Genomic DNA, 24341 nt, shown 5'->3' with positions numbered 1-24341 from the left:
CGGAGGATGCCGCTCGGAGATAGTCAATACTCTTTAAGCATCTTAGGGACACTTCTCACACATGTCACCGGCTCTTCGAGGGTTAATTCTCAGACCCCAGCTATTTCTAGTCATCAGATGTAAGACATTGCTCAGATTTATTGAGAGTGTGCGTGTGTGTGTGTGTGTGTGTATGCACGTGTGAGTGCGTACGTGCACAATGTCTGGAAGGGTAATGTTGGCGGAACAGTGCAAAAATATGTCTGTCTCATCTCCGTTTGTGTTTGCCTCTTTTTCCTTCTCTCTATCTCACACGCACACACACACACACTCACATTTGCAAACACACACACACACACACAAAGATATAAATGCACACATGGCCAGACATGTCGTTGTGACATTCTTCTTTAACCTCAGCTTTCACACACACACACACACACACACGAACAGTTAAAAAAACAGATGTGGATGAGTGCAACTGTCATTACCCGACATGTCTCTTTGTCTCTTTATCCTTTAAGTTCTTATTTTACTCTTCCTCGTAACTAAAAATACATTATCTTAAATCTCTTATTCTCTTTTATCCGGCCTTATTACAATTTTCTCAGCCTGGCATATTTTGCATACAATTACCACGGTTTACAACAACTGCATTTTCCTAAAGACACTTTGTAACTCGCCTCCACCCAGCGGTCCTCAGCGAGAAAAACATGAAACACCCTCAATTGAGCTCGTCTGTAATTGTGTTTCAGGGAGGCCAATCATGTTCTGACGATTGTGAGATTTGTTTTGTGTCACGGATGATTTTGTGTCAAATAGAACTCTAATGATCGCTCAAATTGGTTGTTTTCATGTCGAAATTTACACCGTTGCACGACTCCCACTTGCAACCATTTCAAACTGTGAACTCAATACTGTCCCTGAATATATAAAAAAAAAAAAAAAATCCCCCCTCGCAATTTTTTTCCCTCCCCATTTGCATTTCTGTTTCAACAGGCATGAAAGCAACTGTGAAAGATGAATTAGGCACATAATGGGATGCCAGCTACTTCATGGACGTGATAGCTGTTGACTTTTGGTGGTTCATTTTTCATTGGCGACATCAAATTAAGTTTTTGCCGTTTCCTTGATTCAACTAAACAAGTGTGATGTCTCAACTCCCTGGAGGCGTCGCCCCTGATGCTGTCCCCTCTCCCCGCTGCCTCAGTCGGTTCCACGGTCATACATGAAGGGTTTAAAAGAAAACACGACAACATTGTTATTACATGTCGTCTGTGCACGTCTCTCAATGTCTCTCTCTCCCTCTCTCTCCAGTTAAACGCTCTCAGCGGGGAGAATAAGCGGTTACGCAGGCAGCTGGAGAAGGAGAGGTCCCTGCGTCGAGGAGCGCAGCCTCCTCCTCCCACCCCCCCAGCGCAGCCTCCTCCTCCCACCCCCCCAGCGCAGCTCTTCCGTCCACCTCCCCATCTCCCTCGCCGACCGCCCTCCTCCTCCCTCCGCCTTCCTTCCTTCACCCCTCTGTCTCCCTAATCCCCTGGGCCTGCAGTCGGCGACGGGGCGGACTGATGAGATTCTAACCCGAGCTCGTGAGACCAGGTGAGTCCCGGGCTTTGTCCGGAGCGTCGCTCTGGACGAGGCCGGCTGCCGACAGCTCTGTCTCCGCCTCTCTGGGAGACGCCTGGTCGGGGAGGACGAGCAAGGATCTGACCAAATGAAGCCCCCTGAAGACTTTGACCTGTCATGACTCTTTGACCCCCACCTCCTCGCCAGGGAGCGTATTCAGTATGAGGTTAATGTCCTCCAGGTCAAAGTCAAGTCCCTGGGTGCTCTTTGCCTGAGGGGGGCTCCGGAACCAGCAGATGATGGAATTTACTCAGATCGTCCAGAGTGGAGTAAAAAAATTGCTCCACTGCTACGCCTCGAAGAGATTTACTCTGGGAAAAATATTTTTAGATTCAAAAACTGACACTTTAACTATTAAAAAAGCCATTGATTGCTTTCTCGATGTGTACAAATGCTCCAAGCAGAGATATCTCACAAAATTGCCAGTTACTTCTTCAAATAAGGATCTTGTTTTGCACTTAGCCCTGAAACGTCCGCACTTGGAGGAGTCCTGCTGAACTACAATGAATTTAATTCAGTCAGCAAATGAAGTAAACCCACTAAAGCACTAATTCCCAGTGCGGACGAATGTGTCTTCCACTGGAGATGAATGAGGGACGGCACATCATCAGCCTCCACAGACATACCTCAGATGTCTGAGGGAATGGCTGCAGCACAGTCTGATTGCACTGCAGCTGCGCGCCATGTGTCCTGCATGCACTGCGGTGGATGTGTGTCTTTGTCTGCGTGCTTCTGTCCCTCTCTCAGTGCCTGTGGGTGACTGTGTGCTCGAGTAGATGGGATGTTTAGTATTGAACATTTTGTTTTATGGTTTAAAAACGTCTCTTTTTCCATGTCGCTGGGTTTGAGTTCGCCGTGTTGTATTGACAGAAAAATAAAAACAGATACGTCTGTAAGTGGTCGCACATTTCTCCCCTGTTTTCTTTCTTTTTCCCAATCTGTCAATATGCCAATAGTGTTTTTATTTTTTGCCAGTCGGAGCTTGTAACAACAGGCCAACAATGCTAGTATTACATAACTCTTCAATTTGACATGACTGTCAAAGTACAGAAAGGTGTTAACAACACTGCTAGGCAGGGAAACTGTTGCTCAGTAGAGCCCATACATAGACAATAGTCCCCTTTAATACAATCAAGATGGACACAATTTCACACGTGCATAGATATGAGTTTCCTTAATATGCTAGATTTTCTTTTAAATCAAAATCCAGCAGTTTAAACTTGAAAATCTGCAAAAACATAAAAAAAAAAATGAAAAAAGTTACATATCAAATTTCCTGCCCTGTGATCTGGATCTGCACAAAATCTTTGTCGATTCTTCCTTGAACAATATCACATCCTTTCACAAATTTTTGCATAATCTGGTTTACAAACAAACACACATAGAGCGGTGAGAGCTTAACCCAGTTGGCGGAGGTAAGTATGGTATCGAGGGAGGTATAATGGCGGCGCACTCGCACACACTTGATCTGCTGTCGTGAGCATTCACAGGCGACTCATGCGTCTCTTTGTGTGCGTGCGGTGGATGAACATGAAGGCTGCTCCTTCATGCAAACAAAGACGAGGAAAAGAAGCATGCAAATGTCTGAACTTAGCCCTATTAGACTGTGATAATGAGATGTCTGTGGAGAGAAGAGGTCTCAGACCACAGGTGTCTGTCCTCTCTCTCTCTCTCTCTGTCCCCCACCTGTCCCCCACCCTTCTTCACTGCTTGTGTACACGCGTAGCTGTTGTTCGGCTGTTTAGGATGTCGTACATTTTAATGATTTCCCACAGAATTGCACGTCCTTGTTAGCTTGGTTTTTCCTCATCTGCCATGTCACACTCAAAAATACCCCTCTTTAATGTGCAAACACACACACTCACGCACCCACTCACACATTCACACGCGTTTATATCCTTTCGCAAACACACACAAACGGCACAGTCATTAAAAATGAAACCACAGGCTCTATTTTTTGTTGCTTTTTTTTCTTTTTTGGTGAAAACTCCCAGGACTGAGGAGAAAAGTCAGCGGCGCAGCGGTGAAAAAAGTCCCCCTGGAAACAATGAGGAGAATGATCATTTGTTGTTCTTGAAAACCCAGTGAGGTTTCACAGAGGTTAAGCTTCCCTTTGATGTGTTTTTAACTCGTTTCAGCTCTGTGGAGGGATTAGTCAGCCTCACACACACACACACACGCACACACCGAGCACACGCACACACTCACACACTCACACACTCACACAGAGAGCACACACAGGCTCTTAATTTCCACACCACTTTCTCTCACAGACGGAACGCACCGAACAGGCTCCTTTCCGAACCTAATTTCATCAACTGAGCGTGTGTGGCACTTCACCGCTGTATGTGTGGTCCCCTGGAAATCTGTGGTAGACCAGCAAAATATTGCAAGTCAGTATTTTTCTTTTTATCCCAAATTAGCATCTGGCTGTTTTTTTTTTTTTCCGAACAGTGTGGGCCCTCGACCACGAGAGACACAGCGAGGGAGAGAGACCGGAGGAGCTGTTGATCATCATGGCACTCATTACAGTGTTTACGAGGCATTATTTGATCCTCGTTTCAAGATACAAATGACTGGTGTGCCTGTTTGTTTCCTTGTGTGTGTGTGTGTGTGTGTGTGTGTGTGTGTGTCAGCTCCACCCCAGCTTCTCTGTGGGTCTCTGTGTGGTTGCCCATGCTAATAATCACACAAAAGCCTGCGTGCTTGCCCATGTCATAAGCAGCTCTGCAGCAAATAGTGTTTGCAATTGATTCTTCGTGTTCGTTTGAAGCCAAGTTTCAAATATATATATATATATTTTCTTGCAACAAACATGAACCCACTAAGGAAATGTATTGATAGAAGTCATTTTATGTTCATTTGTTATCTGATTTAAGAGATGTCGGGATTAAAGATAAATTATAATCCATAGATGTGTTGTTTTAAGGGATTTGGGAAATAACAGAATAGTGCTACATGATACAACATTGAGATTTGCCCCCCGTACCTCAACAACTCAATACAAATATCCGGTTACTACTTTTTTGTTTATTCAAAAACAAACACTTTTATTCTCGTAATTTGATATTAATAGTTATGAGTACAAACAGTCATATCTATCTATGACAACTTTTACATCTGAGACCTGGGAAGCCCGTAATGCTTTTACTGCTATCAGTATGATTGTGCCACTGATAGAATACCAAAAAAAATCAATTAAATATTTAATATATCAAGGTTTTTGTTACATGTTGATTTTATACGTAGCAATCTGAATTAAGTCTCTTGAATTATCAAAGTCATTTCGAATTCTCTATGTATTGCATTTAAAGGGAAAATTCGAAAGTTTCATACTTCAAATAAATAGGGGCGGACATATTACCTAACAGTCGAGGTGTCTGTAGCTGTTTCTCTGACTCACTGGATGTACACTGAGGGTATAAACCTTCCACTGGGCGCCAATCTCCTCCCCTTCCTATTCCGCTCCTTTACTGGTTTCCAAATGTCCAAATCACCCAATTCACATCCAGGAACCGACTAAAATCCAAGTACAAGTCTGCAAAATGAGAACATAGTTCAGCTGAATGTGTCTGACTGAATGAGTTATCAATTCAGGGACTTTTTATAGTACATATGTATCGTTTCCTTCTTCGGTGCAGTACTTGGTCGACCAGCAGTGCAGACTGCATCTTGTAGTCATTTTGCTGGGCCTGGCTTTGTAGATTGACCGCATATGAAACATGAATCAACGTGGGGAAATGCAAAACAAGTATGTAAAGGTTACTGAGCTGGTGGAGGAAGACAATAGGGAAATTCATGGGGGAGAGAGGGGGGGACAGATTAAAACCAGGGACTAAAATACCCAGAAGTAGTTGGTCCATGATGGATGAACAGAGCTAGTGTGTAAAAAGATAGTAAGAAGCTAATAAAGTGCTGTACTCTGCAGGTGTAGGTTAGTATGTAGGTTTGCTGGAGGGAGAAGGAAGTTCTTCACCATCAATAAAGGAGCGTCTGCATCAAAATAAATCGAAGAAAAAGCTTTATTGATTTCGATTTTACAGTTTGATATATAAAGAGATAAGCTATGATGGTTTTTTAAATGTGTATATGTCAGAGACTGTATGTAAAGATGGATCATGTGTCTTGTCTCAGCTTGAACATACGTCAGTGTTCTGAGAACTACCTAAGCTGAAGGGGTCTATATCCCATACACTAACATGGAGGAGATTGTGACCAATACTGCAGAGAGCCAGCAGGGGGCGATCAAGATGCTTTGGCTTAACCTTTGGAGAGGTGTGATGTCATCCATCCTTCGTCTACATGGTCCAAGTATCTCAAGCTGCTTCTCTGAACACACTTGCTGTTGTGCAGCTAACTGAAAATAATATAACTCCAAATAAATATTGATTAGTAAATAACAGCAGAAGCACAGAAAATAACAAGTATTACTTTAATAATATGAATATTTGTCACTATGAGATGAATAGAAATATGTTGTTCCTTTGTTTTCTCTCTCTCCGTCCATCCGTTTTCATTGCCTAAAGAAATGGAAACCTAAAACATAATGTAGCTTGTAAATGGACGGAATCATAAACACATTCCTGTGCAAGTTAGAATGAAAGGAAAAAAATAAAAGTTTCGGATGAAGATGACCAATATTTACTGCAAAATATTAAATATTACAAGTACTTATTAATGAAATCATGATGAAATCAAGCAATATGAAAAACCTTAAGATTTAACAGCATCTGATTTTTTAAATCTCAGTCGTCTGGCGGTTTAAAGTGCCACCATCAATAATAACTTTAGAGTATTATAATGCCTGAATGTCGGGTAGGGAAGAAAATAAGGAGTAGGGTAGAAAACAGGGGACATATGATGCATTTCAGTATCTGTGCTCCCATCTCCTAATGAGTAAGTTGACCATCAGGCCAATTTTTCAAAAGAAGTTGTTGTGTTCCCTCAAGGAGTAAAGCTCGAGGTAAAAGGAGGTGAGGACAAATGGTACAGTTGAAGAAAATAGGAGATCCGGAGGGAAGAAGAGATTACAAGACAATTTGAAGGAGAGTAAAAGAAAAGTTGTGATGGAGGAGTTGAGGACTGCAGGGAAAGAGGAGATGCAGTGAATGAGGGCGGCACAGGGAAGAGAGTAAAAGAACGTGGTTGGATATTTAGGGGACAAGTTTGGAAAAAGCTGAGTGATGGACAGATTCAGAGTGAAACCGAGGTGGGGGGGAGAAAAAAGGAATGAAGTGGGACGAGGTGCAGCGTGTGATTTAGAGAGTAGAGAGGTTAAAGATGGAGAGAAAAGAGTAATGGGACGTTTAGGGAAAGGTGGCGAGATGGAAAAGAGGAGCGAGAGGTGAGAGGAGCCGGCGATGGGGGGGGGGTGAGAGTGAGAGACGCTGGAGATTTAGCTGAGGTATAGAGACGGAGGGAAAGGAGCAGGATGAGAGGGAGAAAGAAAGGATGAGAGAGAGAGAAGTGGGAGATTTGGGGTATACGTGGAAGAGAGGGCACCGAAGAAAAGCATATTGTCCTTATCGGCCGGCTCCAGAAAGCCTGCTCCCTAATGGGGCCGGTGTGAAGGGGAAATGAGGACTAGGCCTGATGCTACCTGATTAGCCATTGACTCAAATACACATCAAAGGTATGGAGGGGACGGGGAAGGAGTGCACGGCAGCGTGTGTGTGTGTGTGTGTGTGTGTGTAGGTGTGTGTGTATGTGTGTGTGTGTGCGGCTGTGGGCTGAAGATGAGTCACCTTCACCTCCTTTCGGGGGACCACGAATGAAAATCACTCTCACTTTCTCCTCTCCTCACACACACACACACACACACACACATATGGCCATTTTCTTCAACCTTGAAAGGGAAAGCTGCTCTGAATAAGGTGATCCTCGGAATGGGGGGGGGGGGGGTAAGGGGGGTAGAGAGGAGACGGCGAGAGAGGAGGGGGGTGGTGTAAATAGACCAAAAAAAAAGCAGTGGAAGGCGTGGATACGGTTGAAAAGGGTAGGGAGCAGGGAAGAAGAGTGTGTGTGTGTGTGTGTGTGTGTGTGTATGTGCACCAGGGAGACACATCAAAAAGAGTCGTCATGTTCCATATTAGTGAAATAATGAAATTTGCCTTTTGGCTAATGACGTCTCTGGACAGCTCTGTTAGTTTTCAGGAAAATTACAGCAGGCCGGCCTGTGTCTCTTACTCAGTAACTCGGCTCAAAGCCATCCACATCGGCTACACACACACACATACACAGACATACACACCGCAAGCAGACACAGGAAACGCACACACACACACACACACATCCAGAGCGATCAGTGGCACAGCAGTGACCGTTGGGTGTTTGAAATTCAACACATTCGGAGACCTATATCCCTTTTCTATTCCACACCCTGAATTCATTACTGTCACACACACACACCTATAATCATATTCATCATACTCGCCGCAGCCTCCCCTACCTCTCTCCCTAAATTTCTATCCAAGGTAGCCCCAATATGGCTGATGATGACCTTCATTAGTCTCCCCCATTTCTCTCTCTCTCCTCCGCGTCCCACCTACTGTATTCGTTTTTCATCTCTCTCCCACTGTGTGTTCACAGATGTGCCATCTCTTCCCTGCTTTTTTTTGTTCTCTCTTATTTTCCTCTCTGTCAGACACATTCAAACACTTGTCTCTCACATGATTTTAGTTTTTTTTTTGCCTCACACAGTTTCCCGTGCCTTCTGTTTCTCTTTTCTCCGTCTCTCTTCTTTTTTTCTCCCCCTTCATCTGTCACTCTCTTCTCATTACTCCCTCTCTCTGTTTCATTAGCATACAGAGTAAGAAGATGGCGCTGGGGGTAATCTGCGCGAGTCGCCGCTGACAAAATGGAGGGCGTCATCAGAGGTCGCGGCGCTGTCATCAGCCGCCAGAGCCTCTGCTGATGTGCGCCTGTCACACGCTCGCGCACACCCGCGCACGCTTCGCACATATTCGCGGTGCACGGGGCGGGGGGGGGGGAGAGAGAGGAGGAAACCTGTATCCGTAATCAGGTGTGACACATCACAGCGTAAACGCTCCAATCTCACCTGACAGCCATGTACACACACGCAGTGTTTGCGATGTGGACCGCCGCGATGGAAACAGACATTGACAGGTATCTGAGTATATCCTGAGATACACTTAACAGTGGCTTTAATGAAAGCAGCCGGTTTATTTTGTTTCTGGCTTTCTATTTTTTTCTTGTTGTTGAATTCACCGGGGTTTTAGAGGACGTGGCGCTGGCAGCTGTGCGGAGGGGGACTGACTGTGATTCCTTCTTAGCCTGTCAGAAAGCCTTTTTTTTCCATCTTCAAGTATCACTGATAATCAGCTCAACACGCTCAACAACTGCCTCTAATCATTTTAGTGGGACATCATTTACAGAGAAACTTGTATGGTCCCTTCAGATTAACTGTTTAGAAATCAGTGCTGTCCCAGTACCAGAACACGCTGAAGGTGGGAGCTACATATAGTGCGTCTACAATATTTATATAAATCCTTCCTTGATGATACATATTCTGGAAGACAGGTTGTTTCAACTGTCAGATTGTTTCCATGTCTTAGAAGTGGTCTGTGGAGTCACAGCATAGCCTGTATATAAAGATGGATGACGCTTCTCCACTTCCTCCCACTATCCAGAAATAAACACGACACCCGGCCTCCATCTTGCACAGTGGGAGCAACAGTCTATATAGTAGCTATGGGTTCAGCCAGACACGCACTCGACCAGTTGTGAGTCGATTTGACATGTACTTTGACTTTTTGGTTTGGTTCATGTCCTGTCCTCTAACATGGAGAAGGCCGAATATATTACCTATACTGCAGCCAGCCACAAGGTGACACTGCAGATGCTTTGGTTTCACTTATAGGGGGTTGGTCAAGTCATCCATCTTTATTTATGAGTCCCAGCAGCATGAAATTGTGTAGAGGTACAAGGCCACTGTATCTAAAATCTAAATTCAGCCCCCTACTTAGCCCCCTGATTAACTCTTACAAATCCTATAATTATATATGATTTCTTAAACAACATAAAAACTGCCTGTGTACCAGTGCAGCATGTAGACTTTATATAAAGATGGAGGACGCAACAGTATCCCCAAAAGTGAAGCCAAAGTGTCTCGATCACCCCCTAGTGACTGGCTGCAGTATAGGTCTTGAACCCTGCCTCCGCCATATTTGCAGATGGGACATGGACCAAACTAAAAAGTCTAGGTATTTTTCTGTCATTTAAGGTATTAATTATCGCACTGACGCATGTCCAAGTGTTCGATTTTGGTTTTAATTTGTTATTTCATGCCAAAGAAACTAGGAGAAAAGTCACGATGAGACAGACTGTATTTCAGCAATAACTCAATACTTTGTGTCCATTTCCCAATCACTACCGCGCTGAATCTAGGTCCAAAGGAGGAAGTGAAGACACGTTGTCCATCTTTATATACAGTATAACCAGTCTAATGTGTGGCTACCCATTGATTGGTTGATGATCTCCTCTGATCTTGATTAGAAATTGTACCCTTGCTAATATCTTTTTTCCCTTGACATGAATGAAACGTGAGGTGTTAGTCTGTGAAGAGCATAGAAGACAAGAAATAGACTCTGCCAAAAAGTCCTAAAGTTTGTTATAGCCATGGAAGGAACGAGTCATAGGAGACGAGAGAGGAAAGAAACTGAGCAGAGGACAAACAGAGAGTGAAGGATGAGTTCCCAGGAGGCAGCGCTGAGTTGTATTGGTGTGTGAGCTTGTCACTAATAGTGTCCCTGTCATGGTTATGAGAGCTGGAAATACTTTGGTGCTAATAGACAGATTATGGAAAGAAACGAAGCATGTCCTGAAATCCTCTTAGCAAGACTTCACCTTTTTATTTATATATTTCTGACTATGTTCCCTTCTTTCTTCCCCTCTCCCTCTCTCTACCTCGGTGGCCCTGGCATTGTCTCGTTGAACGCGTTTCATGTTTTTGTCTGACACTTGGCGGGTAGTGTTGTCTCTCTGTCTGTCTCTCTCTCTCTATCTCTCTGTCTGTGTCTCTCCCTCTCTCTCTCTCCCCCCATGTGCCACTGTCTATCCTTTTCTGTCTCACACGTTTTCAAAAGGCACTTTATTTATTGTCCCGGGGGAGCACTACATTATGCATTAACCTGTTCAATTATGCATTCATTTATGCAGCCGTTGCCTTATGTAAATGCACTTTATGATTAAACAAATTGTTTTGCTGTTTGGCCGTGTGTTCCCCCACATTGAGTGTTTGCCAGTGACATCATGCAGCAGCAGCAAGAGACTCCATGCCTGTGGTGTGCACGCGCCGGGCCCGTTTTTACCCTATTAAACTGGCGAGGAGGCCTCTGGGAGTGCGAGAACGCTTTGTGGGCTTCACAAGACGGATACTGAGCGGAGGAAAAGCGATGGTTTCCTCTGCCTCTTTCTTCGGGGCCCCCCTATACTCCAGAAGGCCTTGGAGCAGGGCATAAGGCCTGAGGTGGTACTTTTGGAATGCAGCCCCATGTTAGCGTGTGGGCTAGTTTTGGTTTTCTACACTGCACAAGGTAATGGAACCAAGAGATGAGGGATCAAACCCAATGAAGAGGTTGTGTCCGAGTGCAAGTCTTTGTCCAATGAACGTTTAAAAAATGTTGAGCAGTTGCCATGAAAATATTTTCTTAAACATCCTACTCCCCGCAGATTTGCTTTTATCAGTTAACAGTGTTGGAGACAGATGGGAATAAGGGGAGAGATGGAAGGGGGGGGGGGGGATTAGTACTGTCCCCTCACAGCAAGAAGGCTCCTGGTTCGAAGCACAGTTTGTCGGGGGTGTTTCTCAATGGAGTTTGCATGTTCTCCCTGTGTTGTCTTTGGTTTCTCTGCCTCCTCCCACAGTCTAAAGACTGGTAAATAGGGATTGGGTTAGTTGGAGACTTCCCAGGTGTGAAGATGAGTCAGTGTGAAGGGGTGTTTGTCTTTGTATGTGGCCAAGTGTCAGCTCGGATTGGCTCTAGCTCACCTCGACCCGCAAAGTATAACTGGTATAGCTAATGGATGGAATCTAACCATTCCGGTCTCTAAGCATCTGTCTTAACAATTTATTCACCAGGATGTGGTTCGTAAATCTGTACAATGAACTTTACTTTCTTATACATCACAGATAACTTGGAAAGGATTCAAGGATTCACTCTTTGAGATGTAAGTGCACAAATGAGCTTTGTAATTATTTTTGCTGCAAAATGAATAATTTATGGAACAGGTGAAATGTAAGTTATGCATGAAAAGAAGAGAAATACATATTTAACATTTTCAGACTGACAGGTATTTGACATTGATCCAGCAGTTTAAGTGAATGGACGATCAGTTTGTACTCACAGGATCAGTTATGGCTCTTGCTTTCTGATATTTCAAGCAACCTTAACCTTTAATTTTCTCCCCTTTTTCAACTGAAGAGACACAAACGTATCGGAGCTGCTTTGAAACTTTGCAAAAGTCTCGACTGTTACTTTCCTTGGCAACATCTTTGCTAGAAAGCAGCCATCTCCAAACAGACCCCTCAGCCGGCCAACATTTGTGCTTTCATGAGATCATGGAAGTGGACGGGTACCAAATAGTAAAGCGGTTGCACGACAGTGTTATCACTGTGTCAACAACGTGCACTTTTACAAGAGTGCAGAAGCATGAAACAGCTCATTTAGAACAAAATACCCTTAATAGGAAGCATAGAAACATCAGCAGAGGCCTTGGGAGTCTTGTATTGACTAAACACTAAGAGTTGCCCCAGACTTCTTAATCACAGCTGTATATATATATATATATATAGCCTTCCCCCTATCTGACAAGAGAAATGAGCAGCCATTTAAGACAGATGAACTGTGTCTCCATGGTGGCTAGACTTATCTAAACCGCAGCCACACCTTTGATCTACTTCAGCATCTCCCATTGGTTTCCATCTGATACAGGCTATCTGATTCGCCCACGCCACTGAGGAATGAGAAATCTCAGAGGGGAGAAGACGAATGGAATATGCATTAAGACACCTTGACGATACAGTCACTCTATTTTTCTGCCTGCGCCTTTTCCCCCCCTCCTCGTGCAGCCATTATAACGCCGCCGCCGTCCCTCAATCATGCGGTTGTAACGCCGCGACTGGACCCCCTCTCTCCTCCACCGCCTATTTCCTCCTTCTCTCTCATCACCTCTCTCCCCCCCCCCCCCCCCCCCCCCTACCTCGGCGCTCCTCGCTCCCACTCCGTCTCCCCATCTCTTCCGGGGTGTGAGTGAGTGATGGAGTTTTAGTGGACCCCGCGAGCGCTCCTGTGGTTTTTTCAGTGCCACACATCAGAGGCAGAGCATTAGCCCTCTGCATGCTCCAGGAGTTTGGCTTGGCAGAGCACCAGGCCCTAACTACCTCCGCCCCAGCGCCTGCCGCTGCCAGCGCCGGCCCAGACAAACTACCTGAGCCTCATTCGCGGTTGCACACGGAATGATGCCGACGACCCACTGTTTATATTTATATTCATTAACCTTTATAGGGACGTATGTGTGTTTTTATTGCATTTATTTTCTGAGTGTGTCCTGACACAGAATGAGTTAAGGCGAGTTTATATTGGCTGTTTTGAAAGGAAGTGGGTCTCCCATCTGCATAATGTACAGTAAATCTTCATTATCCAAACCTCAGGAAGCCAGTGCAGACTGGAGGGTTGAAGGAACAACATTAATGAAGAGAATATGCACTGCAATGCAAAGTTATAGTCTGGTAATTTTCTACATTAATAACAAAGCTACCTGGGATTCGCGTCTCGCAGCAATAAAATGATGTGAGCCTCATAAGAAACTTAGTCCTGGTGGAGACGGTGGAGCAGAGGAAGTACAGAGGAAGTGTTGGTTCGTGTGATTCATGGAGTTTCACGCATGTATACACTGGTGTACAGTTTATCATCATGTGTGCGTGTGTGTGTGTGTGTGAGAGAGAGAGAGAGAGAAAGAGAGAAAAGCGTTTCCAAACGCCTGCAGCCCCTTTCAGTGCAGAACTTGCAATTTCACGTACAGTAACTGTAATTAAAGACATATGAACATCGGTAATATGGTTTTAAACCTCCGCACGGCCATGATAGCACATGAGTGTTAGATAGAACCAAACATAAACATTCATTTATTATTTACCGCGTATTAGTGAGTGCACCGTATGCAGTCAAAACTGCAGCTAGGAGATTTCTGACATCCCCGTCTGATTGCAGAATTTTTTTTTCAAAGCCGCCATTTGGGTTCTATAGGGAACAGGGGGGTTTGTAACTTTTCTGTGGCCGTGGACATGAGGACGTTTATTCTCGCCCTGGGAGCCCGTGTCACTAAAACAAACCAGTGGCCTTCTCCACATGAAATGAGTCCCTGACATTCATTTTGACCCGAGACATATTTTGAACCCCCCCCCAAAAAAAACAGCTTTCATGTGACTGACGGTCTGACGGAAGTGGAAGTGGAGCGATAATCTCAACGGTCGACAGATAGCCCCAGGCCGTGTCACACACACTGCCTGCTCGGTGTGTGTGTGTGTGAGTGTGTCTGTGGGTGTGTGCTTCTGCAACATATACATACACATATCAACACAAACCACATCTTTAAACCTTGATTTTATTTTTTTTTATTTGCTGCTTTATTAAATAGTAATCACGGAAATGCTGCATCGGCATAATTTATGGCATTATTAATGAGGGAGGGGGGAGATGTTCTTGTTCCACACATCATGTTCCGGCTAATTCCTGGACATTACATGTGGCTAATCTACATTTGAACAGGTCTCTGGTGGCGTTGCAGCAGAATAATTTATCAAAACAAATGCTACATTTTGTGCTGTCCCTCGATTGAATGTGACCGGCACTAAAACATGCAACACTTAGCCATGCAATATGCATGAAATTATGCTAATGCACAACACTTGCATCCACATATATCTGCATTTGGGCATATGTGTAATTGTGTTACTAAAATCTGATAAGGACAGACCGACATTGAAGGGTTCAGAATATAAAGATGTATAAAATATTGATGAATGCGCTTCATTCATTGGGAAGATTGAAACAATATTTAAAGTAAAGACTTATATTTATTAGATAAGTCCATAAGTTGTGTGATTTAAGATGGAAAACCTAAAGAATACTGTCATTATGTGTATTTATTTGCTGATTTGAAATCGAAACATCTGAAATTGGAAACTGAACATCTTATGCTAAAGTGTGTGCTTGTGCTGCTTAACCCAATGACTTGTGGCACACACACACACACACACACTAACACACATACACACACACACACATATACATATTACAATCATTGAGTATTCAGGGGACACCTCAGTAGTCACATGCTTAGGTATATATCTACGATAATGGTTACCACGCTGACGATCAGAGCTATTTACTTTAAATGGGTCATTATCAGTGGAAGACTCCACCTTCTGATGGTGATGAGGGCTTTGACAGATATATTGCCGGGCGGGAAGAGGTGGCGGCGGCGGTGATGATGAGCCACAGAAGTGCGCTTACACCATCCCGTGCCTCCATTCACTCCTCGCCGTCTCTCCACCTCATCGTCGCTTCGCCCCTTTGTCCTTTGGTTCAATTTTCAAATCACAAGTCAGGAGCAGTCAAGTGCTGCCTTTCCTGCCTCACGACAGAGAGCCCCCGGAATACTAAGAGAAGACAGTGGGAGTGTATTAGTTACACAAAGACTGCACCGCGTGTGTGTGTGTGTGTGTTTTTTTTCTTATTGAATTATGAAGAATTTATGATAACAACTTGATCTGGTGTATCACTTTCAGCGAGGCTCTTGTTTTGCATGTTTAAGATACAGCGTGGCACTTGAGTGTGTGTCTCTTTGGGGAGTTGGCGGGGAGCTAAGCGTGCTGTGTGATGCTCCGCTCGCCCCATCACAGCTTTGGAGTCTTCAAAGAAAAATGACTCAAATTCGTATTTGACACGGCAATCATAAAACTACTTAAAACTATAAAGTCTCTCTCTCCGTTCCCCCATTTTCGTAAGTCTGTGTTTATCTCCCCCGTTTTAATTAGTAAGTGGCATTAATTTCTGCTTTTGCTTTTATCGCCAATCATTTACACGAACACGCATGATCGTGTTAATATTACAGAATTATGGAATACATTTCCTGGGTTAATTAGGTTGTTCTTTTTAATTAGAATGTAATTGTGTGAATTGGTGTCTTTTCAAGGGGAAATACAGGCCATCAGACATTACAGGCGGATCTGACTTTGCCATGGGTCTGAGAATGTAGACAACAGTGCCCTCTAGATGTTAAAAGGGAAAACACATGACTCTCTCTGTGTCCTGAAAGTGGCCTTTTTTAGTTTTGTGTGTTTCTGTGTCCTATAATGACACAGACATTGCTCTGTATGTACGTGTGTGTGTGTGTGTGTGTGGGTGTGGGTGTGTGTGTGTGTGTGTGTGTGTGTGTCTGTGTCTGTCCGTGTGTGTGTGCGTGTTTTACTTCTGTGTGCGTGTGTTGAGCAGCATTCATGCCAAAATCCCTTTCTTCATATCAGAAAAGAGACAATACACAAACATGATGCGGCATGAAAAACAAAAACACATACACACCTTACCTGCAAAGACATACCCATAGAAAGACTGTGTGTGAGTGTATAACATGTATATTACAAGTATGTATATTTTTTTTATTCTGTCAGCAATTGTTAGATTCAGCCTTCTTCCTTAAATTAAAAGTCAAATAACAACACATGTTTGACTGCAGTATATCTTTATTAAAAACTCATCATAAGTGCTTTAGTCAAACCTCAGGAAACCGCTTTTAAATAACAGTTGGATTTTATTGAACTGGTTTTATCAATTGTGTCTGAAGAGATGCGGCAACTTTAGCAAATCCAATGCAATCTAACTCAGAAACCAGAAAGAAAGAAAATCATTGACTTTCAAACAGAACCTTATACAACAGCCCTGCAATAAATCCCACTCTCATAATGTCCAGGTTTAACAGGAACGTTGGCTTTATTCTCTACGCCTTGGATGTTGTGTCGTACTCGATCGAGAAGTGCTGTTGTGTTGTAAGTGTTTACGATACTGCTGTGCATTACCATTCAAACATATTTATAAAGAAAACATTCGCACAAAACGAGACAAGCACTAGACGGCTAACGACTTCATTCAGGTCCACAACACTCTGCATTGTACACCGAGCACTTTAATAACCTGAGGTTTTTAACAAATAGACTGCAACAGTGAAGTGTCAGTGTCAGTAAAGTTGTGTGTACATTAGCATGGATACCATATCTAATGCACCAGAACATACAAACCTATCAAGGAGGTCTAGGTCAGCAAATATACTTGTGACTGACTTTCACTGGGAATCTTTATTTGCAGGCAGCGTAGCACTGAGAGAGATGTGCTTAATAACGTGACGCCACTTCATCTGGCAGTAATATGGCTTTAAAAGCATAAGAGTAATGTTATTTAACATCCTACCATTGGGTTTCCTCGGTGTCTGTGTGGTGCACCTCAAGGCGTCTCCTCAGGTTTGTGCTTCTCCGCCCCACGATGTTGTAGCTGCAGGGCTTCTCTCTCTGCAGCGCTCGTACAACACTCTGGATTTCTCTTATATTTGAAGTGTGTGGGTCCGAATTTCAACCTGTTTTGTTGGTGTCATGCTATTTCTCCTTTCACTGCATTTCATCCGATCTCCTGCCTGGTGGTGTTAAAGTGCATCGCTCGGCACAGCCACTCACAGAGGGACATTCCGATTATGTCCCAGTTTGGTCTTTGTAATTGAATCTTTTAGTAAATGAACGTGAATAGATTTTATTTTTAAATTACATTTCAGCGTCGTCCCTTTTCAATCTTCTTCCTTCCTGTAGTCTTGGAGAACCAGGTTATTGAGGAACATATATTGTCACTGTTTTTTCGTTAGCACTACCTACATTAAAAAATAACTCTCCTCCATTTGAACAATGCTCCACTATGGAATGATTCATTCAACATTTCATTTCCACAAGCAAAGATCTTGTTTCCCCCTGACAGCTTGTTGTGTACAGTATATTGTTTGCATGTGTGTGAGTCTGTGAGAGAACAGAAGGAAAAGGGGCTGGAAGTTGGTTTTAGATTTAATTGAAGTTGAGGACCAGATGTAGGTTTAATTTAAAGAAAGGCTCTAACACTGTTACACATACTGTCTTTCAAGGGGGAGTCTGATGTGTGTTTGTTTTTCAAATCCATTTTTCAAAATTATGTAAATCAAAGTTATACATTTTTACCGAACTCAGGACCTATGCCTTTTAAAACCGTTAAAATGAAATACATTTTATTGTTGTAAATTGTAAACAAAAGATATATTTCTTGTTATTTTAAAGTTACATGTTCAATACACCCTTCAGATCACAATATAAGCATTTTGTGTTTATACAGTCCACATACAACATTACTGAACACTGCGTCCTTACTGCTACACAATGAAAAACATAAACCCCTGCCTCCGGTAGCACTTAATGCTGTATTATTCAATGTGTTTCCACATTATTTGTTGTGTTCTTCAGGTGCAGTGTGGAGACTAGAGTTATGGAGCTTGAGTGTGTATCGCTGCCGTAAAATGAAACATTATATGAATAGATGAATTTTCAAAATGTAGTAGCCCGTGTTTTAAAATACCCAGAAGTCGCTTTGGGTGACTAATCTAAATGTTTTATGTGGGTGGGGTCGATGGGATGATGAGGAGGATGTGGTATCTGACGGATTTGCTGTCTGTGTTGTATGTTCATGTGGACGTTGCTCTGTCTGTACATTTGTCTTTCTCTACACCTGTGTATGTGTGTGTGTGTGTATGTGTGTGTGTGTGTGTGTGTGTGTTTGTGTGTTCATCAGCCGCCCAATAACCCATTCAGTGCAGGCCCTCTCCCCCCCATTCACACCCACAAACAGCAAACATAGCAGGCTACAGGTAAACAGCGCTATCTCCAGGCCGATCCCTCACATGGGGTAAGGCAATTACAAACCCTGCTTTTTCGCCCCAGTATGCCACCTACATTACACACACACACACACACACACACACACACACACACACACACTCACACAAACACACACAACTATTCACATTGGAGACACACCCCTCCGTCTTGAATCACCCTGCACACTTTCTCACTATTTCATCTCTCTCGTTCCCTCTCCCTCCCCTCTCTGCATGTCATTCTCTGTCACTCGCCTTGTGCAAAATTGCACTGAGGCGAGCTGCCACAGTATTGAGGAATAGTGTCATATACTGGCAATTTCCTCCCTAGGTGTCAGGCATACTTTACCTTAATATGTCTGCAGCGACTCTTAATAAAACAGTCTTGTCTATATACATATCTCCACCGCAGCCCCGGCCCCGTGCCACACTGCACACGGCACTCAATAGCGTGCTGTTAAATATTTACCCCCGCCGCTGAATGTCAGTGGAGGAGGAGTGTGCGGCGTGGAGGAGAGGGGACAGAGGGGAGAAATGGAAAAATGTGTCCCCGGTCGGTGTTTTAGCTGTCTGGATTTGTCGCAAGGCAGTCTGGGAGAAATCCCATATCAGCCAGCGGAATGTTTTAGGATATCTTGATGCCATATCAATGTAGTCCGCTTGCTTGCTTGACTCGGAGAGGAGAAAAAAATATATATATATGGTGAGAATTTGAAATGGAAAATATTGGGACTCAGGCAGGACAGAGGAGGGGTTTGGATGCTCGAATATTTTACTGCACATGCCTGCCTTGTGTTCCTTGTGTCTTACCTGAATGTGCCAGAGAATGATGAGCCGTGGGTCCCCCGCGGAGAGCCAGCGAGAGCTTATCAACGCTGAGCAACAACCACCAGATTGTGGGCCGGGATCAAGCCACACGTTGCGCGATTTCACATGCTACCCCTGCCTCTCCTCGCAGATGTTTTGTTTTTATTCTTTTCATCCCGAGCTGCATCGCGCTTTGGGGTCTGTGTCGTCTGGAAAGCAAAGTGAAATAAAAAAAAAAAAGGATGTTCAGCCCTGTTCTATGACGAGAAACAAAAACAGACACTTTTGTAGCTTGACCTTAATTTCCAAGGTTCTGGCTGACACGATGGGTGTCAGCGATCTCACATGTGACTCGCCTTTGTGGCTCGTTGTAGCTCGACTCTGGCTCGTTTTAGCTCGACTCTGGCTTTTGTCAGCGCTGTCACATACAAAGAACTGATAAAATATGTAATATACAGCATGTGTGTTACCATCAGGGAGATAACACAGGAAGCGCTTTGTATGTGTCTTAGCTTTTTAGAGCTGAGGTAATCCTGCTGTACACATAACAGTATCCAGGATAATCGCTAATACTGTGAATCATCAATCTGTCCTGAATAAGTGCACGTGGAAACCGGGAAATCACGAGTCCAACCCGGCAAACTTTGTCATTTAGCGGCGGCGTTCATTTGAGTGAAAGTTGGAAAAGTATCTGCCGGATCTGAAGTGTGTGGCAGGTGATCCTGATAATGATCATGAGCTTGAAGGAAGGAACGCTAACATCTCCTTTAAGTGCAGAGTCTCCAGCTCAGAGCTCAGAGGCAGAAATACTCTCAGCGACGGGAAACAGGGAAGGCAGGGAGAAAAAAAAGAAGGAAGAAAAACGCCGGCTGGGTTTTTAATGACTTTCTGCACATTAGAATAATCTGTCATTTCAATTAGCGGGATTGTCATCTATGAGACGCCTCGCACGTAGACACACCCACGTATGCGCACACACACACACACACACACTCACGTACACACACATACCACTCATACCTATACCTTGAGGTTGTCATCTGTACCCCTCATGGGAGAGAAGCAGTGGTGTCAAAGTACCCCCCCCTCCCATCCACCCTCCACCATGATCACGATACACGCACACACAACACCACCACCACAACTACACACACACACACACACGCACACACACACCAATCCCTTAAAAACAAAGCAAGGTTTCAAGGGAAATTGCTTGACAGCAGCTTAAAAGCCAGTCAGGAATAACTTATCAGGCGAGGGCTGCCATCGTGCCTCGCGGGGTCATTTCATTACGATTACCTTACCCTCCTTAACTCAAAGAGAGTGAAGAGAGAGAATGAGTAAGGGGAGGTGGGGGTTGAGGGGGGGAGGGGGGGGTCGCAGGTGCTAGTGGTGATGGTGATGGCAGGGTGGGGGGGGGGGGGGGGGGGGGTAAACTCTTGAAGAAAAGATAGATAGAAAGGGAGCCGAAGTTTCAGGAAGTGCTTAACTTTTACTTTTTCTTCTCTCCGACTCTCTGGTTTTTAAACTTGTCTCGGTAATGAGCTTACATCTTCTTTTTTTTTCTTTTTTTTTTCCTTTCCTGCTTCCCATCACATATACAGTGTGTCATCTGCTGTTTCCTCTCCCCCTGCAGGTATTATGGGATGTTTCGAGCTGTAGAGAAGAAGAAAAAAAAAAAGTGAAGGTTTATGTGTTCCTTTATATCGTCGACGGCTTTTAAAGTCCACATTTATATATATTTATACACAATGGAACATATTTGACCCGAGACCTTATTTCCCTGGAGGGCGTTTACAGCCGTCAGAACAGTGCATGTGCACCAGACGGGGTTTTCGAGCAACGAGCAACTCGTCCTCATGTCCAGAGCAGTAACTTCATTAAACTTTTTTTGTTGTTTATTGGGCTTTTCTTGACCCACTTTTAAGCCGTTATTACTTCTATCTAATTATGTTTTCTCGGGTGAAAGAAAAAAGAGCATGAATTTCTATTTCTCCTTCATTTTTTTTCTCCCTTTTCTACCTCAAGGCAATTAAGTGGCTTCCAGAAAATAAGGCAGTATGGCATGTAGGGATGATGTTATGATTGCTAATTATGCTCTGATGTGGCCCTGAGAAATGCTCTGCGCTCTGGCTTTTGTCCGGCCAGCTTTGCCAGGCCCAGATAATATTTATGAAATGTAGACATTCTTGGGGCTAAGGCAGAGTCTTTATAATGGGAGACAGATGGGGTCTGCTTCGGATTAAGAACATCGACTCCACTATCTGTGGGAACACCTTCTCTCCCCTGTGTGTGTGTGTGTGTGTGTGTGTGTGTGTGTGTGTGTGCGCCTGTTTGCTGCGAACGCATATGCAGCTGTGCCTGTGTGCGCCCTAAGTGCTCGCTCATGTGTGAACGTGTGCGTGCGTGTAAGCGCAATTGTCTTTGACAGCTGCAGTGTAGTTATTTTTTAATGCATTTCTGAGTTATGATAACCATCGCACAGTCTGCTCCCTCCAATGGCTTATATATCTGACAGTGGAAATGGGAATAATTGTACAAAAACGCTTCTCAATAACAACACAAAAAATCCCTTACAATTACATAGCTGGAGTTCATTTGGGCCAGAACTTTGTTATTGCCAACAACCAAAGCTATGTTTCCGAGTAAATGATTCTGATTCATCGGAGCCTGTGAGCCTCCACCACCTCGTTGAGATGAAGAGACGTGTGATACGGAGGCAAATTGCAGATAATATCGGGCCGACAAACAGTGCTATACGCTATAGTGTATTGTTTACACTGCTAACGTGCCCGTCCTGATGGTATCGCGCTAACACGCTAATGACGCCATGATAATTCCAAAAGCACAAACCGTCTTGTTCCTGTTGCAGCAGAGAAAATGTCGCTCTATCTGTCTGTCGTTTGGCGTCATTGAGATTTAATTATGTCGAGGTGATTCCCAGAAAGGGAGCCGAGAGCATGTGAAGGCGCCGGGCGTTGTTTCGAACTCCATTATGTTCATTAGATTCCGGAGTAACCATAAAATCAGATGAAGTCTCGGGATTCATATATAGGTGGTTCTGGCCGGCACTGATGATAATGACACCAGGATATCAGCTGCACGGCTGCATTTTGCTCCTTCTTCTTCTTTATCTCTCTGCCGCCTCCGCCTTCCAACCCCCATATCTAACTCTATCTCTCCTTTCCTTCTTCTTCCTTTACCTCCCTTTCTTCTGCTCTTCCCCCCCCCCTCTTCCTACCAGTCCTCCTCAAACAATCCCCCTCCCAGAGGATCTGTGGTTGACAGGATAAAAAACATGTTTCAATAAGACAGTCCAGGATAGGAAGGATTGATAGTGAGACAAAGGAAGGCTTTACGGCCGTATACTGTATATATATATATGAGTACCTGTGTGTACGTGTGCACGTGGATGCGTGTCTGTAAGTACTCTCACATGCATGGGCTCCTGTCTGAGCTGTACACGCAGGTCTCTCAGCTGGAAGAGACAGAAAATGGAGTAAAACTCGGATGATTGCATTACCATTGAGCTAGGCTCAGATTCAACCAGCGAAAACACGGCTTCCATGAAATATGCTGGCTGAAATTCATAAAGACACTAACGCGCTACACCTCGGCTCAAGAAATCAATAGTTTGAGAAAAAAAGAAATCACGTTTGAATAAGTTAGAAGTGGTTGACTTCACTTTTCGTACAATCCAAGCTCATGAAAAACTGTAAATTTACACAAAACACCCAACTTCCTTTCGGGCAGATTTGACGGTTTGAACGACAAGAGAGAGAGAAGGTTGAGCCAAGTCCATTTTCTCCAGATTAATGCTCATCCTCGGCCAAATTGAGCAGATGGAAATTAAGTGAATCTATTGAGGCCATATTAGTCCCATTTGGGCAAGTGTCATTGAAAAGATAGCGAACGGGGCTGTAAGTCGAATGACACTTTGAGCTCAATGAATTAGGCACAGTTGGGGATTAGCCCACAATGGAGGTCAATTGATTAACAGTGTCAAACGCAGTGTTTAATAATGATGAAGTTTGAATGAAGCGAGTGGAGAGGGGGGGGGGGGGGGGGGCGAGAGAGAAGAAGGGCACTCGCATGAAAAGGCGACCATCTTTGTTTTTGTTTTTTCTCTCGCCCATCCATCATGGTCGGTTGGTTTGCATTTATTCCTCCGACTTGTGTGTTGTCTCCGCCTGTTCAGATTCAGCTCCGGTAATATCACAGATTCTGATCTTCCTTCTTTTCATCCCTCCTTCCAGTCTCGTATTCTTCTCCCTCTTCCGCCATAGCTCTCCCGTCATATCCCATCTTTTGTCCTTCGCTTGGTATTTCATCCCACCCCCCCCCCCCCCTCGACAATGGAGGGGGAAAATTACATTTTAGCTGGAGCGCTTGGTGTTGCAAAGCGGCAGCCGGTGTAATCTTTTTCGCAGAGGTGAAAAACATCAGGCTGCATTTGCTGCACTTCATGTATGTAAATCAGAACAGTGATGCACACCTTCTGAGGCCGGCTAGACGATGTGTTTAGACTGCTCAGAGGGACTGATACAATGTAAGCTCCCGGTGTGTACGTGTGAAGTGTGTGCTTTTCACTGTGCCTGACTGAGCAAGTGTGTGTGTGTGTGTGTGTGTGTGTGTGTGTGTAGGCCTCTGTTTATACCCCTTAGTGACAGCCTCAACATAATCTGAGCTTGCTCTACAGGCATGGTGGGATGATACTTCAAAGTAAGTACCTGCTAACAGACATTAGTCCATGTAAACAGGGCATACTCTGCCTAAGCCGGGTGTGTAGTACTGTGTGTGAGTGTGTTTTTTGTGTATTTTGTATATCTTGTGTGCGTACATTGGTGGAATTGCATATTAATGTAATTACACACTGTTGTGAGGTGCAGTTGTACGTCTGTGTGTGTGCGGTTGTTAAATTATGTCATGCTGTGCTGGACAATTCAGCATGCCTAACGAAAGTGTGT

General features: G+C 44.1%; 1 protein-coding gene across 1 annotated transcript in view; it reads left to right on the top strand.

Moving 5' to 3' along the window:
* Positions 1–21036, top strand: part of LOC128426192 (myosin-13) — a 67062-nt gene extending 46026 nt beyond the window's left edge. The window contains exon 18 of the mRNA XM_053413060.1: positions 21011–21036. Coding sequence (XP_053269035.1) covers positions 21011–21036 — 26 coding nt within the window. The remainder of the gene's footprint in view (positions 1–21010) is intronic.
* The last annotated feature ends 3305 nt before the right edge of the window (positions 21037–24341 follow it).

Source organism: Pleuronectes platessa, chromosome 20, assembly GCF_947347685.1.
Source record: "Pleuronectes platessa chromosome 20, fPlePla1.1, whole genome shotgun sequence".
Lineage (NCBI taxonomy): Eukaryota > Metazoa > Chordata > Actinopteri > Pleuronectiformes > Pleuronectidae > Pleuronectes > Pleuronectes platessa.
Note: the sequence above shows the minus strand (reverse complement) of the source record. Positions and strands in the feature narration are given on the sequence as shown.